This window comes from Apteryx mantelli, chromosome 3 (genome assembly GCF_036417845.1).
Source record: "Apteryx mantelli isolate bAptMan1 chromosome 3, bAptMan1.hap1, whole genome shotgun sequence".
Classification (NCBI taxonomy): domain Eukaryota; kingdom Metazoa; phylum Chordata; class Aves; order Apterygiformes; family Apterygidae; genus Apteryx; species Apteryx mantelli.
In genome coordinates this window covers 42,327,684-42,354,959 of record NC_089980.1, presented here as the reverse complement: position 1 = coordinate 42,354,959, position 27,276 = coordinate 42,327,684, and the positions used below count along the sequence as shown (strand labels likewise).

Genomic DNA, 27,276 nt, shown 5'->3' with positions numbered 1-27,276 from the left:
TTTAGTGTACAGAATGCTGGACTAAAAGTTCTCACACTTGTCTTTTGACTTTGCTACCATCTGACTGTATAATATTGACCTCTTGATGCAGTATATCTGGTGTTTTCCTGTAGTATGGAATATGTTATGAAATAGTTGATGTCTGTCACCCAGTCATGCTGTGAGGCTTGTTTAGTGGTTACTGAGTGCTTTTGAGATACTTGGCTAAAAGTTGTTCAACAGCATAATGTGCTATTGAAACAAATTGTTAGTATTAATGGTAAACTGTGCCTGTGCATCAGGAGAGGAGAACTGACCCTCAATTTTTAACCTTGGCAATTCTTTCAATAAGGCTCTGGACTAGATTTGTAAAAGTATTTAAGCATCATCCTAGTCAATGTTTCAAGACGGAGGAGATGTATGATTTGGAGACTGAGTTGTTTTCATTTCAGAAAGAAAGAGATCTAAAACTCTAATTTCCCAACACCTGCTGGCTTAAAATATGCAAAGAAATGCTGAAATACCTTTAAACCATCTGGTCCAGTATTACCTGCTAAGCATTTTATTCTCTTAGAATACAGTGTGTTTCTAAATTCAACTGCCTTGTTGAACTTGGTATCTTTTTCTCTGTGACTGATTTTGGCATGTTTCCTTCTTTGTTATTTGCGGCTGCTGCCTGCATAGGACCTGCTAACTAACCCTTCCTCCTGCAAGCAGGTGAGTATCATTGTCTGCCTCCTGATCTTCTCGCAGTGTGTGGAAGATGAATCACTTACCATGCCATTGCGGTGCCATGGGCTCCTCTCATGCCAGTCTTTCATATGCCCCTGCACCTCTGCTTTCTGGGTGGGGAAGGTGACAGAAAATGATTCCTTTAGTTGTATTAGCTCTGTGATAGGAAGGAGCAGTTCCCATTCTTTCACTTAGCTGTTTGTCTCATTCTAGTTTCTGCTGGTGTCTCTGTAGTCCCCTTTTGATGATCCTGAGCAAAAAGACCAGGAACGGAGCAGAATGCAAATGTGAACTCTTCCTTAACTATAGTAATACTCTCTCTAGTTGAGAACAAATGGAGCTGTAAGGCAGCCTTCATTCCCACTGTTCCCATCTGTGGTGCCTCTGCTTTGCACAGGATTGAAGTCTCCAGATATGTTCACTAGCCACAAACCTCCTGATAAAGAAAAACTTTCTTCCTGTAGAAGGTTGGGAGGAAGGGTTTGTGTCAGCTAAGAAGTAGAAGGGTTAGGCTGGAGGGAAGTCTACTTCATTTAGAACTGCCAAAACCCTTAGAAAGTTCAGTGAAAGACTGAGGTGGTGGTTAAATGAAGTAGAGACATCAGACTGCCTAAACGTCTTCAAACTGGCTGCCTCTCACCTTATTCACTGTGGGAGACGCTTCTGGGAGGAGTAAGGCTCTTGAAAGGAGATTGTTCAGGTGTCAACACAAGTGTCTCTGGTGAGTCTGGAAGATAGTAGTCCTCACCATGACTGCTCAGGTAACTGCAGTTGGAAAATCTGGTCAGAACCTCTACCACTGGGGAAAGCTAATAGATGGCTCTGGGCCATTTATTGGTTTTCATCATGATAGGACACACCATGAATCAAGTCTGTGTAGTAGAAATAGTTCCCTAAAGTATTGATAATTACTGGAACCTAGTGTGCTACAGCAGTACCAGATCATATGTTCTGCAGTTCACCAAAACTAAACTATATTTGAAACAGAGCTGCAGTATAAGGAACATGTTCCACATCTTTAGTCATCAACAGAGAATTTTTTTGATGATTTTTGAATTTGTAATTAATATATTAAATCTTCTCTTCAAAAAACAAAACAAAATGTTGTCCCACATGAAAAGTTAATAGAAATTATGGGATAGGACTTAGGGACTTTGTCTGCTAGGTTGAAAACAGCTCCAACTATTCTTGTGTGCTTGGCCTAGCTGACAAAAACTGATCACTGCTGCCCCCTCACTCCTTTTCTTCTATGTCTAAGAAAATGCCGATAGTCCATGTGCAATCTGTTTTCCTTCAACTAAACTTGCAATCTGGCTTTGGTAAAACCTGAGGCTTCATCTGCTTTTGCTTACACACGACCCAAAGTATCTATAAATATCTCTCTCCTCAGTATGAATAGAAGAGAATATATTTTTAGATTGGACTGGCCCAGTTATGACCAAGGAGTGGGCTGTGTCTGAATAGTTCAGGTATTCATCTGTATTGAAGTTTGGGGGTTGGGACTGCTGTATGGCTTTAGGGGAGGCCATCTGAACACGCATACAGAGCACAGCCGATCCCTGAAGCAATTTGTTTTTTTCCTTGGGATGGGTGCTGGGTAATGCTTACCAGGTGTGTTTGTCTGCAAGCGTTAGCTAGTGAGGTACAGTAAAGCTTCTAACCCAGAAGCAAAGCACAGACCAACCAAAAGCTTTTTGCCTCTCATTTCTCAACAGCTGTCTGTCTTCCTGTTCTTCTTCCCTCCTCCCCACAAACTGAGGAAACTCAGGAAAACTTTGACATCTCTGCATGTCAGATAATATGTTCTGGGGGTGCACTGCTCTCCATTTTTGTTAGTTACTATCTCAGAACTCGTAAACTTGCCAAATGCCCCATTTTTCCTTCCATGACCCTCCACCTTGGAAGCACTATTTGATGTATCCAGTAGCGTTACAATCTTTTTCTGCCAATCTTTTTCTGCCAATCTTTTTCTGACAGAAAAAAGATGTACTTTGGGTACATCCAGCATTACTGTAGTGTGTGTGTGTGTGTGTATGTGTCTTCAGCTGGTGCACTGTACTTGTTTATAAATGACACTTAGTTTTGGTGGTGGCTCACTGCAGCACATTTATGCATGGCTGTATAAATCCTTTGTATATCCAGGAACAACATAGGCTCATCGTAGGTAAAGGTACCAAGAAATTAAATGAGAAGTAACAGTGTGAATCTCTGGGATTTACATTTAACTGTCAAATATACGAGTGTCAAAATCTCTTGAAGTGAATGAATCAGGAGAGTAGTAAACCCTTCAAAAACTTCATATTAGCAATTAGTAACTTAAATCAGAAGCTGATGTATGTAAGTCCTGAGCTGCGGAACCTTGGGTCCTGGGAGTAAACTCTGGAAGCACCACTGGGTGCTTGCTATGGTCTTACCCCATTCCCATTGGCTGCTCTTAGAGACAGGATACTGGGGTAGATGGACCTCTTGGTCTGACCCGGTATGCTTGCTCTTAGGTCCCAAGAAAGAAGTCACATTGTTAATTTGATGGATGCATTCAAAGCTAGAGTATACTGATTCTGCCAAAATCTCTAGATATGACAATATGGATGTCATGGAAAGGCATTCTGAAGTGGTTACAGCTACAGCTAGCTGGGAAAAAACTGTCCTGTTACCAACAGAGAAAAGGGAACTGGAAACTAGAGATCTGTTATCCAGGATTATCACCTTGTGTCATCACCTCTGCTTCCCTTGAAAGAAATGTTAAAAGACACTTGAAGTAAGTACAGAAAGCCAATCTCTGGAAGTGCAGCAAGACCTGTGACTTTGGTGTGTAGGCAGGACAAGGAGACAGAGACTCCTGGATGATCTGAGTGGATCTGCAGTTATTTTCTCTCCATGTGCTGTGCCGAATTCTTCTTTCTAGAGTTTTTCCAGGTGATGAGTTTGGCAGTGGGAACTTACCGATCCCTTTGAAAAAGAGTTACTTCTCCATGATTAATGATAATAATTTGGCTTTAAAAGGGGAGCCTAGTTCAGATATAGGTGTTGACCATTTAGTAAGCTACATGTGATAAGATGAATGCCATCTTGCCCTACTATTTACGCCTTTCATATGATGTGGATTTGACATTTGACTGGTCCATGCTCCAGTGACAGCCTTAAGAGATGATAGAAGGGTTTTTCCTGAGTGGGCTGCAACCTTTCAAGAATGCCGTGTAACCGCCATAGGAAGCATCTGCTAAGCGATGTCCTGTGACATCAGTGGGCTCTACCATAATGTGCCCAGTTTTTCTGTCATGCCAGTTTTACACTCACATAACTGTTAGTGAAGTGAGTTCAACAGATCGGGATCAAGTCCAGTATTTGCAAACCAAGATGATCTTACAGGTGGTAATGAATGGCTTCTATTTGTCTAGTAATACAGGATCTGCCTGTGTTTTCTGTCTTCCTTGTCTCCTTTTCTTGCCATGTGGGTGGATTTTCCTATCAAGTCGGGATGGCTTTTTTGTCCATTACACTCAGTGTATCGGTGTTGGGTGAGTAGATAAGGAAAAACATGATACTGATTGTTTTCCCCCCGCTTTTGAATTATATGCAGAAAGAGATGGGTTCAACAGAAGACCTTTACCTCTCCACACGAAAGGTGAAAGAGCTTTCTGTGATTGATGGCCGGAGGGCCCAGAATTGTGTCATTCTCCTTTCCAAGTAAGTGTGCAAAGCCTTAGCTCACAGTGTATGCTGTGGTTAATGTAGAGGCAAGACTTAAAAAGGTGAACATGTTCATTTTCTCGCTTAGATCTGCTGGCTAATACCTGTGCAGAGATTCAGAGATACCTCTCTTGCAGTGTCATAAAAGCACCTACCTCTGTGAAGGTTAGCTCAGTCAGTACACACATACACATATTTTGTACATTGAACAGGCAGACATGAAAACCAGGAATATCTAAAGACACTCATGATCAAAAACCTGTCAGTACTCCTAGGCAGATGAAAGCAGCTAGTTGGCAGTGCTGCCACTTCCCTCTAAGTGATGTGTTCCCCCCTGCTCTGTGTATGTCATTTGGCTCTGTTCTGTCTGTTTTTCTAAATGTTCCTCTGAGCATCTCCCTGGGATAGAGCAGAGCTGAGAGTGGAGTTAATCTTTGGCATTTTCGACTATTAATGAGAAAGGTGGTAAATGTAAGAGATTCTCAAGAATTATGTCTTGTATTTATAAGTTAGGTTTTGGAAGCCAGAAGATACCTTTGCATGCTCCTGCAATCACCCTTATGTCTTCAAATGCTGTGACATCAGTGCCCTCTGCATGCTTTTCATGCCTTTCTACCAACATGAGGGCGTGGCTGGATATATGTCACTGTACAGCAGATCTGCCCAGGCACTGATCTGCCAGAGAAGGTTGCCTTTCCTGCCAGAGGAATGACAACAGCAGGGCTGGAGAGAGATACTGGGAAAGCTGTTGTGATACTGAGCAAGAAAACTGTTTCATTGATCAGCAGAAAATGCAGGTTCATATGGATATGATTGCTTGTCTGCCTTAGCAAACTAATGGTTAAAAGCAAAGCTGCAGCCAGACCACCAGGACTGGAATGAGTTCTTTCCATTGCTTAGTGAAACCCATGGAGGCTCTCATTATGCTACTTATGCGGCATTAGCCTGCATGTCAGCAGGACCCCCCGCCCCATCTAAACCAGCTATAGGGGAAGGTTTACATTTCTGTCTCTGCAGTAGTTGCCTATTGTGTGTCTTTGCTGGTGTTGGCAGCTGACTGCAGGCTGGGGCACAGGGAGGGGGGAGGTATAGGAGCAACAGGATTTTCATGCTGTTTGACAGACCTGCTAAAGTGTGTCTGAGGTTCAGATTAACTCATGTAAGCACATGGAACATTTCCTAGAGTGACAATGTAATGTGTGTGGGTGGCTGCACTGAGGAGGATCCAGGGAGGTGACCCATGTTTTGGTATGATACTACATTTTTATTTTTAAGCACCTTCTATCCCCGAAACGAGCAGTGTGGGCAGCAGCAGTACATGTCTTTCCACTGTTCACCTCTTCTGCCTTGCAAGTCTGGCTTATTCTTACCTGAGAGGAATCCTCTCTAAAAGGTGAGAGGGAGAGGACAGTCTCTGGGGTTTGTATTCCATTCTGCTGTCTTTAGCAAAATGGCCTTGAAGCATAAATTTAGCACTCCAAGGTGTACAGGATGTGCTCACTCCAGGTCTGCCACCAAGCCAGCCCACCTCAACTTGCTAGTCTGGACTCAAACCAGATATGAAAAATTGTTTCATGACTGTCAGCTTCTCCAGCGAGAAATGTCCTGATCTTATTGTTAGCACGTCTAGCATGAATGATGAATGGTCTTGGAGACTGAACTCACTGTCCCTAAGGAGCCCACAAGTTTGTATTGTGCCCTGTTAACTTTACTGTGCTATGCTATGGGAAATGCCTGTCACCAAGGCTGTCACTGGCTTAGATCATTTAATGTTTGGAATGGACAGTGTTAAGGCCCAGGATGTCAGAAACATCTTACAGCTTCACCTAGGATTGCTTCTCCTCCCCAAACCTCCATCTACAGGCAACTAGAAGAGCAAAAATCTTTGGAAACTAAAATGGCACCTCTAAATTCATGCCTTGTTCTGCTCATTGTGTTTTTATAGATCTGTCATTAAAGCTAGCAATTGGGGGGATTGGCTGCAGATGATAATTGAAAGGATATTATGACCCCTTTGCAGTTTCTTTCATAACCCTGCTTCTTCCTTCTTAGCATTTGTTTTCCTTTCCTGAGGGGGAGAGACTCCCAGCCAAGTGATTCCTGGCTGCTGCCATGCCCCTGCTGCTCCTACAGTGCACCTTACACATGTATGCATGAGGGTGTGCACATACATGCAGTGAGAAGAGATTTAAAAGTGGTGACAAACAAAGAGAATTTGTGCAATTCTGAGCTGCAGCCCATCTTTCAGGTTGCCACGATATCTGCCAACAGCTGTTTCCAATTGACTCTTACTGTGCTTATATCCCTGTAGTTTATTCCCCCTTTGTTTACACTAAACTGTCGTGTCCTTTAAAGTAAAATAGCTGCATGGGTTGGGTTTTCTTTCCCTCCACTACTCGAATGTTTTTGTTTTACTAACACTGTGTTAGAAGGGGTCAGGCAGAGCTCATATTTCATATGGTCCAACAAGCCAAAACCTAACTAGAGTGAGAAATAGATGTCTTTTGCTTTCTTTCACAGAGAGACTGGAGAATGGTGGACTGAAAAGAGATGAAAATTGAATTGTTAGCTGATTTTTGCTGACAGTTAACAGATTTGTAAGCCTTCCTCCGTATTCTCATCTCTATTTTTGTAAAAGCTCTCTTTCAGCTACTTGATAGCCATATCTCTTAGTTTTCCTGCAGTGGGAGGATGTAATTGTCCTTGTTTTATGGAGTCTGATGGATCCAGAACCCAGCTCTGTCCCATAGCCCAACTGTAAAACGTTCAAATGGGCTTGAGATCAGTTAATCTCACAGTATTTCCAGCAGGCCATAATTCAACTAGGACATGGAACCATCTCTCTGTGGTGAGTCCAGGCTTCCACCAGTCTCAAGTTTGGCTTTCTTAATGGTGTTTCCAACATGTACTTATTTTTGTCACATCGGAAAATTGCTATCCCTCATGACTTTCCTGATGTCTTCAGTTTCCAGCAGGCTGAAGATTTACTGTCAGACTTATATGGTCTGGAAGAGCTTTTCCAGATCCCTGTGCTTCCCTGCTTTCACCTCTCAGCTGGAAATTTCTCTGCTCTCTCTCACCAGTATGGCTTCTGTCTTGGTCCATTACTTAAGTAATGGGTAGTATTTTTGCTGCTCTAGTATTTTTGTTGTACCATATCTTTACACTATCTCGAGCCCAAGATATGTACCTCTTGTCTTGCTCTGTGAATTGCTCTGGAGAGGTAGTGTTATTCAGAAGGCTGAACACATACTTGTGGCACTTTCTTGAGCAAGTCACTTTGCTAAGATCCTGGCAAAATCATTATGTCAGAGTTGTTCTGAGATGTGTTTGTTACTGCTGTGGCCCAGCTGGTCAGCAGTAACCCTCTCAAGAACTGGAAAGTGAGTGCTGGCAAAATGTTATAAAAACAGTACTAGCAGAAGGCAGAATTTGACTACACAAAAAGAGTTTTAAATGTGAATATGACAGTGGTTAGATACTGAGAATCAGGCTTAGCAGGCGTCTTTATCAGTGTTTGTGACTTCAGGCATCTATCAATAAGGGAGAAGGGAGTAGTGCAGCATTTTCAACTAAGATGCAAAAGGGCATTTTCTCACATAACTCTGCCACCTCGGTGCTGCTAAACCGTTTCAGTCCAGACCTTTAGGGTACAAGCTATTCAGCCAATACCAATCTCTCTGTGCTGCTTCTGCCTGACCCCAAATCCCTGTGTGCCTTTCTGTCACATGGTGATACAGTGTTCACCTTTATTTGAAGGTAGATTCCAAGTAGTATGCTAACTAGGGATACAGATCATATCTTGATACAGAAACAATTCACTGGGGTTGGCAGTTCAGTTCTTCAGTGTGCTGTCTTGAAAAACACCAGGCAATAAGCGCTGCCTCCTGGTTTCCTGGAGGGATTTTCTTTTTTTCCCCCCTGTAAGTTAAGGCCAATGATAGTTGTCTTTACCTGCTATTTAGAGTATGATAAACCCCAGGTTTAAACTGAACATATTAGCCAGTGCTGTCCTGTCTTAGATCACAATAAGCAACTTGTAAATGGGACTGAGCCCTATATGCAATAAAGGACAAAGCATTGCCTCATCAGCTTGGAACTGTAATTTGGGGGTTCCCAAATTTGGTCCTGCTTTGCTCTGCTTGGCTTGGGAAGTTGGCCATTCTCAGATCCTCCTTGATGGGACAGTGTGAGCATTTGGATGCAGAGTAGCTTGGTCACTTGTAAGCTTTCTCTGAAGGAGTAAAAGAAAAGCCTGTTTCTTTATGCATTTGGCAGAATACTTTCATAATGAAGTGGTGGGGTTTTGCCCAGCATGTTGATATAGTGGGGCAAGACATACCTGGTAAAATGTTCCAGCTATTTTCATCAAAGGTTAGGGCATTGTCTCTCTTCTCCACTGACAAGATAAGCAGCTGAGATAAGAGAATGTGAAGAGAGTGACTGTATTTTTGTCTTGTGGGTGAATTTGCAGTTAGACCAGCTTGACATTCTTGAACACTTCTAAGAGTTTAGAGAGATCTCCTTTTCCTGCCTTTATGGGGTAGCAACAGTGAGTATTCCTAAAATGTAGTTATTTAATGTCTGCCTGCAGCTTGGCAGTTGTTGTACAGAACTTTAGGAGAGTTCAGGAATTAGAGAAGGTTTATGTCCAGTCGCTGAGTTTGGGAGTGAATTGGCTGGGAGCCTGTGAAGATGGAGAAATCTGCAGTCAATAAAAGCTAAGATTTGAATGAGCCATGGAAACTAGCCTTATGATGCAGCTAAGTGTGGATGAGAAGTGTGTGTGTGCGCGTGCGCGCACACGTGTGTGTGTGGGGGGGGGGCATGCGCACATGTGAGGGAAGGGTGAAGGCTATTTCCCTGCTTCTCTTTCTCCAAACAGTCAATGTCTCACTGTCACAGCTACTACCTCTAGCATCTTTTGGAAGTGGTTCAGTTCACTTTGAAAAGGAAAATGGTCTTGATAGATGATAATCAGTTCCCTTCTCCAAGGTAAAAGGAAGAAGGGGAATCTGATCCCTTTCGTAAGAGAGATTAATGTAGCTATGTTTGAATTCAGGGTTCTCTGGTAGCATGCAACCACACTTTCTCAAAAGCTAAGCAAGATCCAGGGAACAAGTCCATGAAGTGACTCACTTTTTCTGTTACAAAAGGAGATGGTTAATGAGTGATGAGTTTTCTGTGTTGATCCATGAGAGGGGGGTTGAAGGGGGAAGGTGCTGTGACTTAAATCAATGGCTATCTTTAAGGAGGAAAAATGAGTGAGCACTGGATGTCTGTAAAGGAAGTTGATGCAAAACTGCAACATGTCTCCCAGGCATTTTCAGAGTCAGGCTACTGGCTTCCTCCAAGAGGACGAAACAATAAAGCACTTGATGTCTGCAAGTGAAGCTGGTGTTAAATCAGCCGAGGTGTCCTGGGGAGATTAGTGAAGAATTACTCTGCAGAGTCAATAGAGATTATTTATGAAGCCAGAGGGGATAGAGGGAGGCAGAGTAAGTACCCCATCAGAAGTTATTTGATAGTTGTTGAGCTTCAGCATTGCTTGAAGATGACTCAAGCAGTTGGGCTTCCGTAGACTGCCAACAGATGTATGGGTAAGGGGAGAAGGAGGGAGTATTTTCAGTAAAGGTCCTTTTTCCCCCACATCTGACCAGTGTCAAGCTGCTGCAAAAAAAAACCACTGTCAATATCTGTGCTATGAATGAATGTGCTGCAGTTGAGGAAAGGGCACTGTGTTTTCTTCTGGTCACGTTTACTTCCTGAGTTCTGATGCCAGGATCCGTAATTTGGGGAAGTGTGAAGCAGAGTACAGCTTGAATTGTATGCTGTCCTGAACTGGATTGTCTCTGGCAGCGGGAGAAAGAGTGCGTAGATCTGCATAACTTGTAAGAAAGTCAATGCAATCTTTCTAGTAGATACTGAGATGAAATTTCTGTAGTGTCAGTTTTGAGGCCATAATTCCACTTTAATTTGCTGTCTGTCTCATACCAGCTTTAGGCTCTGGGAGATGCCTCTATTCAGTTCTAAATGGAAAGATTTTACCCATCTGCTTTAGTTTCGTCTTTAATCAGTTCACTGGTTTCTGTTTAAAAATAGCACATCTGTTTCACATTACCACTGGCCATCTTTAAGATCTACTGCATGCTGGGCATGAGTTTTGAAAACACAGTAAGAATCACTTGATTAACAAGTCTTTGGCCATTCATTCAGCCAGCTTTTAACTGAGAAGATCCCTGTTTTGTACTGTTGATGCTTACAACTTGTGAAACACATCCTGCCCCAGTAGAGGAACAAATTCACTTTAGAGGAATAAGCTTGACTTGCTGTAAATCGTTCTGTACTCATAATTGAATTGGTAATAGTCTAGGATGCACACCTGCAGGCACCATGACCCCGTTACAGGCATGTAAGTGACTAAGTCAAACTGCCTATCTGCAGGGGGCTGGTAAGCTTTGTGCTTCTCTTTTCTGTGGGCTAAGCCATTCCAGCCAGATGTTTTTCTGCTGATGGCAGGGCACAGACTCATCCAAGAAATCAAAGCGTTTGTGTAACTATCTGTCCTCTGGACTCTTAATTATTTTTGAACAGAAGATGTTTTCAAGTGTGTTTAGTGCTGATGAATTGCACCAAACAGGAGGACCTTGGCAATCTGAAGTCCTCAGGCTCCTGGACAGAATAACAAGATTAGCAATAATGTGAGCTACCCCTTCTGTCCTGTTGACATACCTCAAATGTGTATATATGGTCCTGTTCACTGCCCCCTCCCCCTGCATCCCCAAACACACACAGAGTAACTTGCACCATCTGAAGGGATGGTCAGTGTAATAGTTGCTTGAGTTGTATGCATGGAAAAACATGAAACTCACCCTAATATTTTTATCTTCAATGAAAGTAGCAACAACAAAAAAATCATGTTCATGGGTTGGCTCATTCTGTCTCCTCTGACAGACTATAGCACCTGTGTCACAAGACATATCCCTTATGTGGAGGCTGGATTCTGGAAAATGTAAAGGTGCAGTCTAAAGGGAAAGAAAAAGACCTAACAGTTGCAAAACTGCAGGCACCAAATTGTCTGGGCATCTGTATGTGTGTCTGCTAGAAGCCAGGCCCACACCCACCAAAATGTTCTTCAGTCATCATGTAGTAACAGGGTTTGATCAGCTCAAGGTCACACAACCATGGACTTTACAATTCATGCTTCTTAAAGGCAGAAGAAACTCTTAGTTTTTCTGACTGAGGCTGTAGAGCTCTATGCAGAAACCCATGAATTGAGTTTTGTTGTACTGAGCTTGAGTCAAACTGATGACCTAAAGTAAAAAGTTTCCAGCTTTTCATTGCAAAACTTCTAATCTTTCCATCCTGTCCAAACATGGCTCAATTATGTAGCTTTTCTGGAAATTCAGTAGCCTTATCTTAGCTGGTATCAGTTAGCCCTCCTTGTCAAAAGCAGACAAGATGACAAGCTAGCAACAGTGACTGCAATTAGTTAAAAGGTGTCATATTTAAAAGCTTTTGAATGTCTGCTGATTCATATTTTAGTTTCCAGCTGTTGGTTATATTGGGCAATATTAGAATGTTTTAAGTTTCTCAAATTTAGTAATATTTCCTGTCTGTAAAAATAAAGCTCTTACTTTTGCTTTTACGTAGTTCCAAAAATGTGATTCTATCCAAATGGCAATAGCAATGTGAAATTTCAACATGGAATTTCTTAGCACTGAAGACAAAAACTTTCTGGCTCATGCATCTGCCTGTCTCTCATTTGTATTTGCATTTTCCCTTTCTGCTGTTAATTAATTATATTGATTGTAGAAAGTCCATGGAGACTGAAGACTTCACTCTGCAAATATTTCTTTTGACACTTCCCTGCTTCAGTCCCCAAATTAAGATTTTCTTATGGATGGCCCTTTCCTTATGGTTCATTCAGTTCTCCCCTCCTCTGCTAGAATGATTAATGAGGGTGTCATGGGTTGAGGAGGGCGAGAGTGGAATTTGTCACTTGCAGGTTTATTCACTGACACCTGCACTGAGAACCAGCAAGTTCATTTCAGCTAATCTATCAAACAATCTCTTGATGATAAGAAATTTTGATTGCTTCTGGTCTGTGTTGGGTTTCCAGTGGTGACCTCGAGGTTTTTTTCATTGTTTTCCTGTTTTGTAGTAACTGATTACCCCCACTCATTGCACATTGCCATGTAACACACACAGAGAGAAGCAAGAATAGGTGGGAAGGAATGGATAATTTTAATACCTCCGATAATACTAATAAGCACTTGTTTTCAGTGGCTGGCAGGGCTAAGAGGTAATATGAAGCAAGCCATTTGCTACTTGGATATGTCTATGGTGTCAGTTCCTTTTTCAGCTGTGAGTGCTGGCAGAATGAACTTACCAAGCACAACCAGTCTTCTCAAAAAACCTCTTTTCTCAGATCCGAAATGGAAGGATCAGTGCCATTACTTGTTATCCTTGGAGATCCTGTAATATTCACAAGCAGAGGTGTAACTTGGGCCCACAGTCACTAAAAAGCCATATAGATTTGAGGGGTTTTAGCAGTAGTAAAAGAACTTCATGAGGAAGGTATGTGATATGAGGGAAGTTGAGCTATCTATCATTTTTGATCTGTGAGGAGCTGATCATTGTTAATCACTATCTATTTTTAGATGTGTGTTTGATTAATTGAGGAAAATAAAAGTCATGATCTACAAAATCTCTGCCTTGGAACTGATTAGATCATCTTGCTGAGTACTCTAGAAGAGCAGCATCATATTGGAGCTTCCTGTGGCTCTTTCATGATGTTTTTAGTGCAGCTTTTCAGGCCTTCTATTGTCTGAATTGTCAGGGTCACTTAAGTTTTGCACTAATGGACCAATATTGATACTGTTGAAAGGCTGAAGCTGTCTAATGAAGAAATCAGACAGGCAATCTTGAAGATGGATGAACAAGAAGACCTGGCCAAAGATATGCTTGAGCAGGTGAGAAAGATTACAGTCAGCTATACTTTATAAATAATTTTTTTTTCCACCAAAAGCAGGTGGATGTCTGTACTCACTGTGCTAGTATGTCTGCAGATCTGAACATGGCCCTGTCATGTCAGTGGAGCTGTGCAGTGGAGCATGAGAAAAGTATTTTTCCCAGTGTGTCAAATACCTCCCTCATATAACTCTGTTTGTATCAGGTTGAATTTGATCCCTTGGGCTTTTGGATTTCATAATAGTGTGCTTTTCCTGATGCAAAATACGCATGATTGTAATTGGTGTGGGTTTTTCTTTCATGTCCTTTCTTTTTGTGACTTTCCCATAACTTTCCCACCTCTTCTTTATACTGCTGTTTTTTTAAAATCTCCCTTGCTGTCCCCACCCAGGTTTTCCTTTGGGAAATGTCATGAACCAGGCAATGTAGGTCAATGGTTACGGTTAGAGCAGGACCTAGATTAGGACTCCTATTCTAACTAGATTGGTTAGAATGGGAGTTGGGGAATTGTTTGCTGCAGTTAGTTCACTGTGTAGCTTGTGGGGGGAAAAAGCAATTAAACCACCACTGCCCAATTTCCTCCATTTACAGAGGGTAAAAGATGATACTTTAACCAAAGATGCATATGCTAAAATTCCTTAAAAGTGGGCAAAACATTATAATTCTAAACTCCCTGACAAATGTGATTCTTTTTTTTTGTGTGCAGTCATAGTATTAATCATGTACAAAAAACTTTTTCATTTTGGAAATTTTTGGCCCACTTGTCACATTAGCTGAATGCCCATGACTGCTCTAGAAGTCGCTGCAAGCTTCTGATATTCCACACCTTTGAATATCACATTTTTGGGGGGTAGGTTAAAATACTAAAGTAGTGGTGAAAAGCAGGCAAAGTGTTTGGTATGCCTTGCAGGCAGTTTTCTTCTTGTGGTGTGGGCTGAGGCTCTATGCATGGCAATATTTATAACCAGACTGAAGGACAACTACCACCAGATATGTCAAAAATCTGTCAAAGTACGAGCTTTTAAGGTCAGCACATGAATAGCAGCCAGTGTCAGACACACATCCAGTAGTTTGGTTATTGTTTATTGTTTCTGCAGAGCAGGGCAGACCCAAGAGAGAGATAGATGAGGCTTTGTGTGTACTCTAGGATAGGCACGATGGGTACTCTCCACTGACTGGGACACATCCTGCTCTTATTTGCACCAGTCTAAACTCCAAATAATGCTGTGGGAATCAAAGTTCTTTCTGTATTTCCCCTTGGGTTAAGTTGGAGTAGCATTTAGCATTTAGAATTTAAAAATTGGAAATTCCCCCTTGGAATTAAAAATGCATCTAATGGGGTCATTGAGGGAGAATAAAGACAGAACAGCAAGGAAAGGTTTAAACAAGGTCACTTTTGTAGCCACAGCTGCATTTCTTTGAAGTTGCAGTCATGTGGCTGAATCAAAGTAATGCTTCTCTGTGGTAGCATAGAAATTTGACGTCTCTCTCTCTCTCGTGCACGCGTGCGCTCACTCGCTCTCTCTCCCCACCACACTTTGTCCCTTTCTTTCCCTCTCTTCCTTTCCCTCAATCTCTCATGGTGGTATTTGGTTTGTGTCTGCCATTCTAGCTGCTGAAGTTCGTTCCTGAAAAGAGTGATACTGACCTCTTGGAGGAGCATAAACATGAAATTGAGCGCATGGCCCGGGCAGATCGTTTCCTCTTTGAAATGAGCAGGTCTGTTTGAAACATTATGGGAAATTGCACTGGGGGCTTCTTGGAAGCATCTGCAATTGTTATTGAAAATGGATCATCTGACCCTAAGGGGAAATGTGTAAGGGATTGTGGGCCAGTGTTATATCCTTCATTTGCCAGAAGCCCACAGTGTTACAAATGTTTCAGTTCATTACACAAACTTTTTCTTGGTGATAAGCACTCTCCCTGCTGTCATTTAGGGACAGTCCCTTGTTGACAAGCAGACATCTGCCTCCTCTGTTTAACCTTGTTCACACAAAAAGGATTTCAGATCCAACTATCAGGTGTAGAATAGCCGGGGCCTGGGATTTTGTATAGATCCCTTTTTCCATCCAGCTGTCCCATCTCTTCATCATCTGCTCCTTTTCCTTGTTCCACCCTTGTTACAGCTCCTGACTGATCATGACTTAACACCTTGTTCTACAAACTGAGATGCATTTTCCTCAGCTGACATCTCCCATGAATATCATATTTTGAGAGTAACAGGAATTCTTCCAGCCACTCTTCAGTTGTGTTCAAAACATATTTGAGGTCTCCATTTTCATAACAATGTTGATTAAGAAGCATTAGATGTTGGAACTATGTCTGTAACGTCATGCATTGGTCTTGCAGGACTCAGCATCCAACAGTTAGATTGTGTAGACAACACGCTGGCCCTGTGCTTCAAAAGATGGTTCAAGTTCAGTGTTGGCTTTCCTTTCCCTTTTGTGTAGGATCGACCATTATCAGCAGCGGCTGCAAGCATTATTCTTTAAGAAGAAGTTTCCAGAGAGGCTAGCAGAGGCAAAGCCAAAAGTAGAAGGTATGGTTAAAGCCTGTGCTAGGATTTGGTTAAAGGGACAAGACATGTCAAAAGAACCTTATCTTCAAAGAAAGTGCTGTTACAGCAGCATGCTCTGTTTGCAGAGCCAGTGAGTCCAAGACATGTCATATGCTGCAAAGCAAATTCTGTCTGACACTGTTGTTACACCTGTTGGCTTAATAAAGTGAATGTCATGGTTGTTACACTGTAAATGTGACCTGACAGATGTGACAGTGTGCTATCCAATAGTGCTGAGCTGCCAAAAACATTTATGGTCTTTCTGTGCAGATCGGACATCCCTTCTCACCCTCAGTCCTTGTACCTTCCTTTCCCTTGGGGCAGATATGACAGATGCTTGAGGACAGTGGTATTCTGTAAATGTGTTACTTACAAGGAAAGAAGCATGATTTTTGTGCAGCATCCTTGGTTATTGCAGAAAGGAAGTGAGTGTGTTCTACTCTGCATTTTCAGATGAGCTTAAGCCTTCCCCCTGTTCACACTGGCTATGTTTCTAGAGTGGAGATCTAGGAGAACAGCCCAGCTTCTGGGTTCAGGAGGACATCCTACATGTTAAATGCAGTGTGCCTTCCTCCCTTCTTTCCATCTGGTCTGGGCATGTGGATAGTGGGAGGACAGTGCTTGGACAGTCTGAATTGGAACATGTGCTGGTCAGCAGCAGCATTTTAGAGTATTTCAAATCTTGGGCCCAAGTACATTCAGAAAGGCCACTGCGCAATTACCTATCCGTTTTTAATCTTTTCAAGCCATTCTTCTGGCATCCAAAGAACTTATCCGCAGCAAGCGTTTGAAGCAACTCCTGGAGGTGGTTCTGGCCTTTGGCAATTATATGAACAAGGGCCAAAGGGGAAGTGCATATGGCTTCAAAGTCTCCAGCCTGAACAAAATTGCAGACACCAAATCCAGCATAGACAGGTAGGTTGGAAGGCCCTAAATGAGTAAGTTACTGTGCTGCATCTCTTATCATGGTGATGAAAGTGAGGGTTTTTTTGTTGTTTTTTTTTAATAACTCTGGAGACCATTTAAAATAATGTCTCACTTGGCATTTAAGTAGTGCTTTTCACTCTAAAAGATCCTGGAGCACTTAAGACCAGCTATTAACACAGCACACACATTCTGCCATTTCTTTGGATAATGCACATCTGTTGTTGGATTGTGTTTCTGCAACACTGTACAAAGATGACATAATGTAGTATTTCACAAATAAATGAATTGAAGTTGGAGGGGAAGAGGAGGCTTTCTATGGAATTTGCCCTTTATACCAATGTTTTATGGCCATGGTTTTGCAAAAAGCAGAGTACAGAAAACTCAAACCACAGTTATACATCTCCTGTAAAAAACATGGCATATATTTCTCAGACGGGAGGGTTGTAAACTAGCTCTACGTACACTGACATTGGACCACAAGGGCCAGGGCATAGCTCAGAGAAGCTGGGCTTGGTTGTTTCTAGGGCAGTTAAGGAAAATAGCTGTTGTTGGGTTGTGGTGCTTACTACTTATGGACATGGGCTGTAGGCATTCATAGTGTTACACTGCATGTTTTGCCCTGTATCCCCATGCTGGTTCTGAAAATTGATCTAGCTGTGACTAGGGAGAGAATGCCACCTTAGGGGTCCAGCAGCACTACAGATTTTTCCCTGGATATCTCCTATGCTGGTTCTTACTAACTCACACCTTCCTTGCCTTGTGAGACCTGCAGAGACCACAGTTGTGGTGAAATGACTTCAGACTGTAACAGAATAATGGCAGTAAGAAGCTATAGGAAATTCATCTCTACCTAATAGAGTTTGAACTAACAGAGCTCTGTTTTAACAAGTGATGTCCTTTCCATATTCTGAAGCTAATCCTTGTGTAGCTACTGTTGAACAGTTTTTTGCCTTAATGTTGTTTGGCTTGACTCTCCATATATTAAATGTCCTCTGCGAACTCTGTGTTCTCTCCAGGTCTCAACTCCCAGTGCCTGGTCTGTATGAAGCAGTGGCTATCTGCTGTCTTGCATGTCAGTTAGCCACGTAATACCTATCTGAAGTAGCCATTCTGGCTGGCTGTTCTCTCCACATGCGAAATTCACCATTTACCTTTAAAAATCTTCTCAAGCCTAATCCTGCATCTCTCCTGAATCTCATTTCTTTCCAGTCCTACATGAGCTGCCATTTCTTTTGTAGTAGTGGGCTTGAGTCTTTAAGTATGGCTGTGTCACTCTTAATATAGGAATCTTTCTTTGCAGTTTCTTCAGTCTTCAAAAACCTTTTCCTCTTTTTCATTAACTCTTCATTTTATTCCACATCATCTCTGACAGCACCTCACTTCTTCCTAATGACACTTTACTACTATTAATTGTTTATTCTCTAAAATGTTTGGGGACAAATTAGTATACTGTGATATGCAGTTTTCTTTTCTGTTACACCATCTATGCAAACGGAAGGAAGCATGCTGGTGCTTCCCGAATAAAGCAAGGCAGTGTGAAATATCCCTTGAGGTTTTAGGAAGGATGGCTCATAAAGGGCTAATTCATTTTAGTCTGTAATACTTTTCTTTCCGTGACAGAGCTACTAACTGCTGATCTATTGTTTGTTTTGTTCACTCAAGCACATTTCCTACCCAAATATTTTTCACTCCTCCCACCTTCCTTTTCCTTCTCACCACCATCTTCCTTCTCTCATTTCTTCCTTCTTTGTTTTAGGAACATTACACTGTTACACTACTTAATTATGATCTTTGAGAAGAATTACCCAGATATCTTAGATATTCAGTCTGAGTTGCAGCATCTTCCAGAAGCAGCAAAAGTCAAGTAAGTGCAGTGCTATTCCTTGTTCCCAATGATTTATGTTAACTTATTTGGTTGTTAGTTTTAAATTTCTGTGTCCCAAACTCATGGCCAGCCCTTCAGCTGGGGCACCTGGAATGCCTTTGCTGACATCCTTGACATTATTCTGATGTACATCAGCAGAAAATTTTAGTCCAAAATCATTTAGGTAACTAAATTGACTGCTTTACTTAGATATATCCGTATGTACTTTATTTCTGAATCAGATATTGTAACTAGGCTGGTCATTATTTGCAACTCACTCACCATACTCTGTGGTTGGTCATCTAAGTTGTGTGCTATTTTTTCTGGATAATTGAAAGTTTGTTTCTAAGCCAGAGTCAGTTAGGCACAGAGGCTATAGTAGGCCATTTTCAAGAAGATCATTCAAACTTTTGCACAAATGAGTTGTGCACAGAAATTTGGAAAGCATCATACTTTCTGCACAAATTTCAGTGATAATTTTTTCCATTTCCATAAATGTGTGTGGAAAACGAATACACAAGCTGTCCCCCCAAATACTAGCATTTTTCTTTACAAACCACTGCTCAAAAATATCTTTGCTTATTATTTGCCCAGACTTTGTTCTTTGTATGGGGCACTACTCCAGCTAATGAAAGACAAGTAAAAAATAAATACAGGTTCATACCTAAAGGCATTTATTAAGGCTCTTGTGGTGTTTTTTGAGACGTAAACTACTCCTAACCAAATACTTGGGGGAGATGCCTGCTGGCTTACAAGTAAGTACTAACTGGCTACCTAGAAGTGAAAAGTTTCATTTCATGCAAATCCTATAAAAAAGTCTTGTTTGTATATGACAAGGAGAAATCCAATACAACACTTGGGTCTAGGGAAGCATTCGTTAACATGCACAGTAGGGTTAAATGCTTAGTTATGATGTTAGCTTGCAAGGACTGCCATAAGATAGAAATGCAGTTGGAAAAAATCAGCAGTGTTTGGACTGTGAGGAAGACAAAATCACATGTAAATGTATTGCTAATGGGATTCAATAGTTAACTAATGGTTCAAGAATCACATGCAGGGCTAATCTGAGACTATCACAATGTGCGTGCTGAAGCTGTGGTCCCTGCTTATGAGTCAGTCAATTATTGTAAGCCAGCCATGTGGCATACACTCCTTGCTGGAGGGTTGGGCTCAGTTCACAGGCCTGGTATCTTAGTACTCTTGGATAGATGTTCTGAGGGTAACCCCCTGCTTCTTCCCAGGAAAATCCCAATCTTTTCTGTGACCACAGGCAGACAGGGTCTGCCTGATCTTCCATCTCATACAAAAAGCAGCACAGAGTATTAACAGACCTTCTTCCCCTCATTTCTCATCGTCTGGTGTGGCTGATGCCAGAGGCCGGAAACCAGACTTGATGGGCCAATGGTCTGTTCTGCTACAGAGTTCCTGTATTCCCCTGTAACACTGCCCCTTTTGTTTTAACTTCTACATATCTGTCTTTCATGCAGCCTGGTAGAGCTGGAGAAGGAAGTTAACAATATAAAGACCGGATTGAAAGCTGTTGAGGCTGTAAGTATCTGAAGGTTTCCAAAGCTCCATACTAAAATATCTCGCTCAGAATCAGGGGCACTATATATTCTATCTTAAGAGAAAGTGGGCTTTCCTTTCTCCTTTCCATTCTGTTCTACAATGTATTAGCCAAGAAAAAACAAATACAAGCTTCTCATGGGGCGCTCCTGCTGATGATCTTAGCAGACTTCAGCCTAACAAAAATCTTGTTTGATCTCAGCCTGGAGAGTTAAAGGACAAATGGCACGCACTGCAAAAAAAAATAAAATTCATTTTCTTTCTTACTGAGGGCTGGCTGGCTGCTGAGCAAGTGTTTCACATGGCTCTTAGAGTAGTTGTAAACAGATAATATACTATTACACACAACCCTAACCTATCCCAAGCATGCCTTGGGAAGATGAAGGAAAAGCTAGACTAGCTAAAAGTGAGGCAGCTGAGCTGTCAAACAAAGCTGCAATGGCCTTTGTTCCTGCTATTAATTAAAATGTTTTAAGCTGGGCTTGGGCTACCTTGCTCAATCTGTGCTTTGTTAGTGCAGAGCCTTCCATCTAAATAGAGAACGGTACAAATGGTTTATTGATGCAGTCTTGTGTATTGTGTATTTAACTCACAGGAGTTAAAACTGAAGTATTGGTCTAAGTGTTCCCCGGAGACATAACTTTCTATGTCAGCCATGATTCCCCTACCTGGAAGCTTCCTTTAGTCATTACCACCAACTGTACAATGGACAACTACAAAATGGGCAAAATTCAGTGGGCAGCTTGCTTCTCTAGATAACAAGAGCTAGAGCAAATGGTCTGTTTATTAGGGAAGGCCAGAGGAGAGAACAGAACTTTAGATTTAAAGCTTCCTTCAGGTGTATGGCAGAGACAATGAAATGATACATGAACTAACCTGAGTTACATACTTTTAGATAGTTCTCCCTTGCCTAGGGTCATTTTGTTTCTTTTTTTAAAAAAAAAAAAAGACATTGAACATGAGCTGCTTTGAATTCCTCAGTGAGAAGTCCCAGAGAAAATTGTCCCTTTTCATTTAAAGCCTGGGGTTTTTTTGAATTTTGCATGGACTTCTATCTCAGCAATGCTGTAGGTTGGTTAGAAAACTCATAGGAAGGATCCTGTTTTCTAAACTTCTTCTATTGGCTTTAGTGTAACTGCCATATAATTCAGTAGATATGCTGTTGGTTTAGTTTCTGGGAAAAGATTCTGGGCTTTCTGAGGCAGGACAGCACAGTGTGAGACAGTGTGTTCAGTGGCAGGAGCCAGGAATTTGGTTATGCCGTTGACTTACATGTGCGGCTTTGAAAAACTCAACCTGTTTACCTCCTCTCTGTGAAACGGTAACTATAAATACTTCCTCCCACACAAGGGCTAATGTGGGGAACAACAAAATAGTGTTTGCACAGCACTAAAGATAGTAAAGATTAAAGGCTAACGTTACTCTGTCATCTCTGTCTCTTTATGTCTCCCATCATCTGCACAGTTAAACATTTTCTGTGCTTAAGAGCTGCAAGTACAGGAACAAAATCATAAGTTCAGTTTGGTTGTGGCACATCTTGTCTATTGGATATACTGAGGTAAGGATGGTGCTGAAGAAAATCGAGAAAGGCCTTTGGAATTCAAGAGGATCATTGCTGTGTTTAGATGTTCCTTGCCTTTTCAACCAGGGTTTTATTTTTTTCAGTGTCCCTCTGTCTTCAGGGTGGAAGCTTTGTTTCACTTGTTTTTTTTCCAATCGTATTACTTTAATGCTAGTGGAGAGATCCAGACTGGTGACACTGAATGTCTCAATGTGAGCAATACCAAGCAAAGACAACCAATAACAGCAGCTTTAATGCATACCTTCCTCCCCTATGACCCCTGCCTTAGTGCCTTGGTGCTAACCTAGAGAAGCATCTTGTATCCTAGCAGATGTTCTCTGCTGCCTTTGCTGTTCATTTTGTGGCCTCTGCACTAGGACTGCTGGCAAAGGGACTAGTTGGTAGGAATCATGGTGAGTGGTTTCTGTGAAATAATTGCCTGTCTTTCAAGGAACTGAAATAGGACCCTCCTGTCCTTCATATATAAAACAGAGAGTGATTACTTCATTTTCCTTTCACCTGGCCTGAGTTTGGTTTGGCTGTGAAGGTAGAGGAAAGGCTCTGTGTCCTATTTCTGGCCCCTGGGTCATCTGGCTGTCTCCAACAGTTCATCTATTTAGCCAGTCATCCTCCTGAGTGAAAAGAGATCTTCCAAGCCTTATTTCTGGATTGTTGGGGTAAAGGAGAAGGCAGCAATAGGAAGAGGTATTGCTGCATGGCAACACATGCATGGCAAGTGGTATTTGGGAATTAAAAGCACCTGTAAAGGGAAGGCTGACATGAAGCTCATGACTTGGAGAGGCCCAGTTTCAGTGGGGGCAGACAATTCCCCCTCTTGAAATGTGAGTACCTGCTTCTGTTTTGTTTTTTTGTGATTGGGTTGTTTGCCCTTTCGCCTTTGCAGCCAATTTTCCTTCTCTTTCCCATCCATGGCTTCCATGGGTAAGCTCTCCTGCCCATTCAATCACCATCTTCCCTCCCCACTCTTCTCCCTGCCATGGTATTTATCAGCTGGGGCTGCCAATGCCTCCCAGTCTGCTTGCTCAATTCGTGGTTTTCTGGCATGTAAAAAGTAGCACTATAGCAACAATAGAAGATCATTGTCAGGTGGAAGGGGGAGGAGGGGAAGGTGCGATTCCTGATTCCAGGCCAGTGTGTTCTCACCACAGCCTTGGCTCCACTGACTGAGAAGTTTCTTCAAGGCCCCTTAAGAATAGAAAGCTAAAAATAGTTTCACAGTCAGATGCTTTTAAAGGTACGGCTAACCCTTTGCTTTCCTGGACTCACAGCTCCTTTTTAAAAACAAGACATAGCCCTTTGTCATAACATGCATGCAGCTATTGTCTTTGTGTAGGATGCTCCCAGGACATCTAAGTAGTTCTTGGTCTTTTATGAATCAGAAAATAAACTCTGGCAGTGGAGCCCTCTCACAGAACAAGGAGACCATGACTGCCACTTGAGAAACCACTGCCACAGTCGAATCCTTTCATCTCGCTAGTGAACCAGTAGACCAGCCCACCAAGGACAGTGTTAGCTTCTGCTGTTATGCTTTTATGACTAGTATAGACCATTTCAAGAAGATGTAGAGGACTTATTCTCTGGCTTCTTTCTTGGACTGGCTAACAGTCATAGCAGTTACTTGTGTGGGATTTTTTTTAATTTGGAAGAACTATTCTTCAGGGAAGGACTGAATTTGAAATTGAAAAGCAGATAACCAAATCCTAATTTTGCTTTGAAGAACATTGCTCTCCAGTAACAATCCCAAATGCCATAGCTTTCAACAGTGCAAGTAGGATGACAGAACTATTATACTCATCTGCTTTGGGGGTGAGGATAGAGGAGCAGAGCAACTTTCAGCTAAAATTAGCTTATAAACAAGAATGGGAAGAGAGTGGCTAAAAAAATACCCATTATTCTCAGCAGCATGTGAAGTGACTTTTCCTGTACTTGCAAGGTCCAATTCAGGATTGTAACATGGAGACAATTCACTGCAAAGCAGTGTAACTGAGTAGTGCTCCCAAGATAGTAGATGATGATGTATTAGGAAAACCAGGGAAGAGGAGGATGTAACATAAAGCAGGGGGAAGCAACACTTCTTTAATTTCTACATTTCTCCAGCCACTTGCTCATTTCTTTTCCTGACACTTTTCTGCCTTGTGCTCTTTCCTTGTAATGACTACATCCTCTTTCCAATGCATGTCAGACCAGAAGATACATCAAGTCTGATTTTTGGATTGCTGATAGCCAAAGTCATTCTTTGCCTATCAGCAGTGTGGAGCACAGCCCAAGTAGTTTCTCAGCGCAGATGATTGTAAACCTACCCATTTGACTCTGTGACCTGGTATTTTGATGACCAGTAACAAAGAGCACCAAACATGCTTGTAACTGGAATTGCAGCCAGCAGAGATGCAGAAGAACAAAAACACGCACAAATATTTTTTTCCAAAGGGAACACAGGGTCAGATTGTAACTTGACCTGCTGCTGCTGTTTCATGCTGGTTTTCCTACAGAGAAAGCATGGCTTTATCGTTCCCACTGATTATGCAGCTGAGGATAAAGATGAGTCCCAGATTACCATTTCATTGTCCCCGTGAGACTGTCAACAGCACACAAGCCAAGCACAGACATGGGAGACAGCCTGTCTTACTACAACTTAATCATTTTGAGAAGCTCAGTAGTTTTTTCAGTGCCACAAGCATAGTGAAGAAAGAGAAGGGATAGCATAGGTAATTCTGGCTTTGAAGTAAAAGACTTGAGCCAGAAAGAAAGAATTTTACAGTCAGTTTTTCTTTAAGTAGCGAGCTTGATTTCTTATGGTTTTATGGATCCCATAAATTCTCTTATCACAATAGCCCCAGTTTCTAATTCTGTGACTTTTATGACACCAAAGCAAATGCTTATTGACTAGCAGGGTGATAGCAAATGCTGTATAATACCTGACTTCTTTCTGCCAGTTCTTCAGCAGGGGAAAAATTTTGACATCTCTTTGTTGCTCAGCTAGAGCTTTTCAGAGAACCTGTGGGAATTTAATTATCTCTGACATTTCAGCTTCTGTCAGACTGGAATTGGTAAGAGACATAAAAAGTCACTAGGTGAAGGGAAGGTGGAAAGACAGACAGAGAGTGAGATCACACAAGCCTTGCTTCTTAAAAATAGGACCAAAATGAATCTTGTCTAGTCATATACTCCATCATCTTCTCCCAGAGGGGACCATGCAAAATTTTTTCTCAGCTTTCCTGAACCTTGTTGCAAAGAATCTAAATACATTGGGGAGATTCAGAGCTAGGACCTAAAAAGATTATGCACATATGTACACATTTCCCCAAGAATGCAGCCCTTTGAGCCACAAAGGGAAGAGAAGATGGAGGGAAACTCACTATTAAAAATTCCAAATTCAATTGCTGCACAGTCTGAGTTGTCTATTCTTTGCCATTCTGTATAGAAAGAGAACTGCTGCATTTCACATACCTGATGCTTGGATTCTAAAGTTGCTTTAGAAATTAAATGTATTGATGGCTTTCTTGGAAGTGGTTGTTGTTCTAGGATCTAAGAAACTGTAACTAAGACCTTCCTCCGTCCCATCTTAGGCCTCCATCTCATGCGGCAAAGGCAGAACTTTTGGCTTAGTGAGAAACACTTGTTTTCTGAATTATAATTCTGGACGAGTGCATGAGGAGTGGGAGCAGAGCACACTCTGTACTGAATTAAATAGATGGGCTTCCCCATTCCCTTTTTTTCTCAGTGAGGAATCCTTGGTACTTGCCAGTCTATATTTCTCATTTCTCTTTCAGGAACTGGATTATCAGAAGAGACGCATGCGGGAATCAGGAGACAGGTTTGTTCCTGTCATGAGCGATTTCATCACTGTGGCAAGTTTCAGCTTCTCGGAGTTAGAAGACCTTCTGAATGAGGCTAGAGACAAGGTATGGATACCTTTTGAAGTGTCTGGGGTTTCACTGACCAAATCAAAAGCGTGAATCAAAATGGAAACAGCAATTTCAGATGCTGGGACCATAGTGAAAACTACAGTAGACACTGAAAATATTTTAAGCTGAAGTTTCTGACTTTTCCTTATCTGGCTTGTCTATGAACTTAGCAGTTTAGACTATGTCTTAAGGTTAAAAGAAGATTCAGTGCTCTTGCCCACTTCTGGCTAATCTTCCTTAACAATATCAGTGTGTGGGATAGAACTGTGATGGTGATTTCTGGGCAAGGGTATCACACTGTGCTGTGGTATTGCAGGAACTGCCTTTTAAACAAGTTCTCAAAAAGAATTTCCATGGTTATTAGCGATAGTGACCTGGTACCTTTTACCTTCCTCTGCTGACTTAATCCCACCTGTATATTCAACTGGGGACATTTGTGCTTCATTGTTCCCTTTAAAAATGAGCCTTTGGATAGTTTGGTGACCCTGAATACCTGATCTTTTCCTGTTACTCTTGTCTGTTACTCTTGTCTGTTACTGCTAGCATTTCATTGCATGGGCGGATCCCAAACATGCATGGTTTGTCAGATGTTTTAGGATCCTTCTCACACAGCAAGCACCATGTGTGTGTTACTCTTCAAGTGCTGTTGTGATTATTTTGCTTTTTTTGTACAAGTCTGGTAAGGGAGGTGCAGACAGCTAAGGAGGTGCTTTTTCTTTGCTGATGATTTGGAAGCTGGCATTAATCCCTCTGTCTCTCAACTGGATGAGGAAGAGTTTATATGAAAAGATCATAAGCATATGAAAATGTTTACAGGAGAACAAGTTCTAAAATAAACGAAATGTAATGGCAAATCTACCCTTGTTGGCTGGCATGTTGAAAGTAGTTGGCTTTATGTAGCAAATGGGTTATTTCTTTTGGATTGTATTGTTTCCACTGCTGGTGTCAGTCCCTGCAGGGAAACATAAGCAGTGTTAAGGGACCTGTTGCTTTATTAATGAAACCTCTGCCCTTGGGTTGGTAGGCCATAGATTTTGAAGGACAGGCAAAATACTGCCCGAGGATCTGGATAGTAAGACTCCTTACTCATTCAGTGACTCTGGTGTAACGTCATTCTGTGACTTGATAGCATCTTCTTGCTGTGGAGATAATGTTGGTAACATTGACTTGCTACCCCAAACACCAGAAGCCACTGGGTCTCAGTTAAAGCTAGCTAGCTTGGCAAATGCCAGCAGGGGAGTAATTTTTACTGCACTTGGAAGATAAAGCAGGGCAGTCCAACACTCATAAATGTTCCAAGGGAACGTTGTGGAGAATAATGTGCCTGTTTTTTTTCATTGTTGACATGTTGCTTGAGAATATTCAAACCACTTCCAAGATAATAATGTGTGCACCATATTGGCTTTATAATCATAAGAACAGTATTTTACATTCCGTGCCTCCGCTTCTAAGGCTATCTGAATTTACTGAGAAAAACTCTGTTTTCTATGATTTGGGGGCC

General features: G+C 41.8%; 1 protein-coding gene across 1 annotated transcript in view; it reads left to right on the top strand.

The window, feature by feature from the left end:
* The window catches only part of DAAM2 (dishevelled associated activator of morphogenesis 2), a 125,938-nt gene that overhangs the window by 89,492 nt on the left and 9,170 nt on the right, over positions 1-27,276 (top strand). The window contains exons 15-22 of the mRNA XM_067293187.1: positions 4,292-4,398; positions 13,292-13,376; positions 14,987-15,093; positions 15,825-15,913; positions 16,678-16,846; positions 18,615-18,722; positions 20,210-20,270; positions 25,641-25,772. Coding sequence (XP_067149288.1) covers positions 4,292-4,398; positions 13,292-13,376; positions 14,987-15,093; positions 15,825-15,913; positions 16,678-16,846; positions 18,615-18,722; positions 20,210-20,270; positions 25,641-25,772 — 858 coding nt within the window. The remainder of the gene's footprint in view (positions 1-4,291; positions 4,399-13,291; positions 13,377-14,986; positions 15,094-15,824; positions 15,914-16,677; positions 16,847-18,614; positions 18,723-20,209; positions 20,271-25,640; positions 25,773-27,276) is intronic.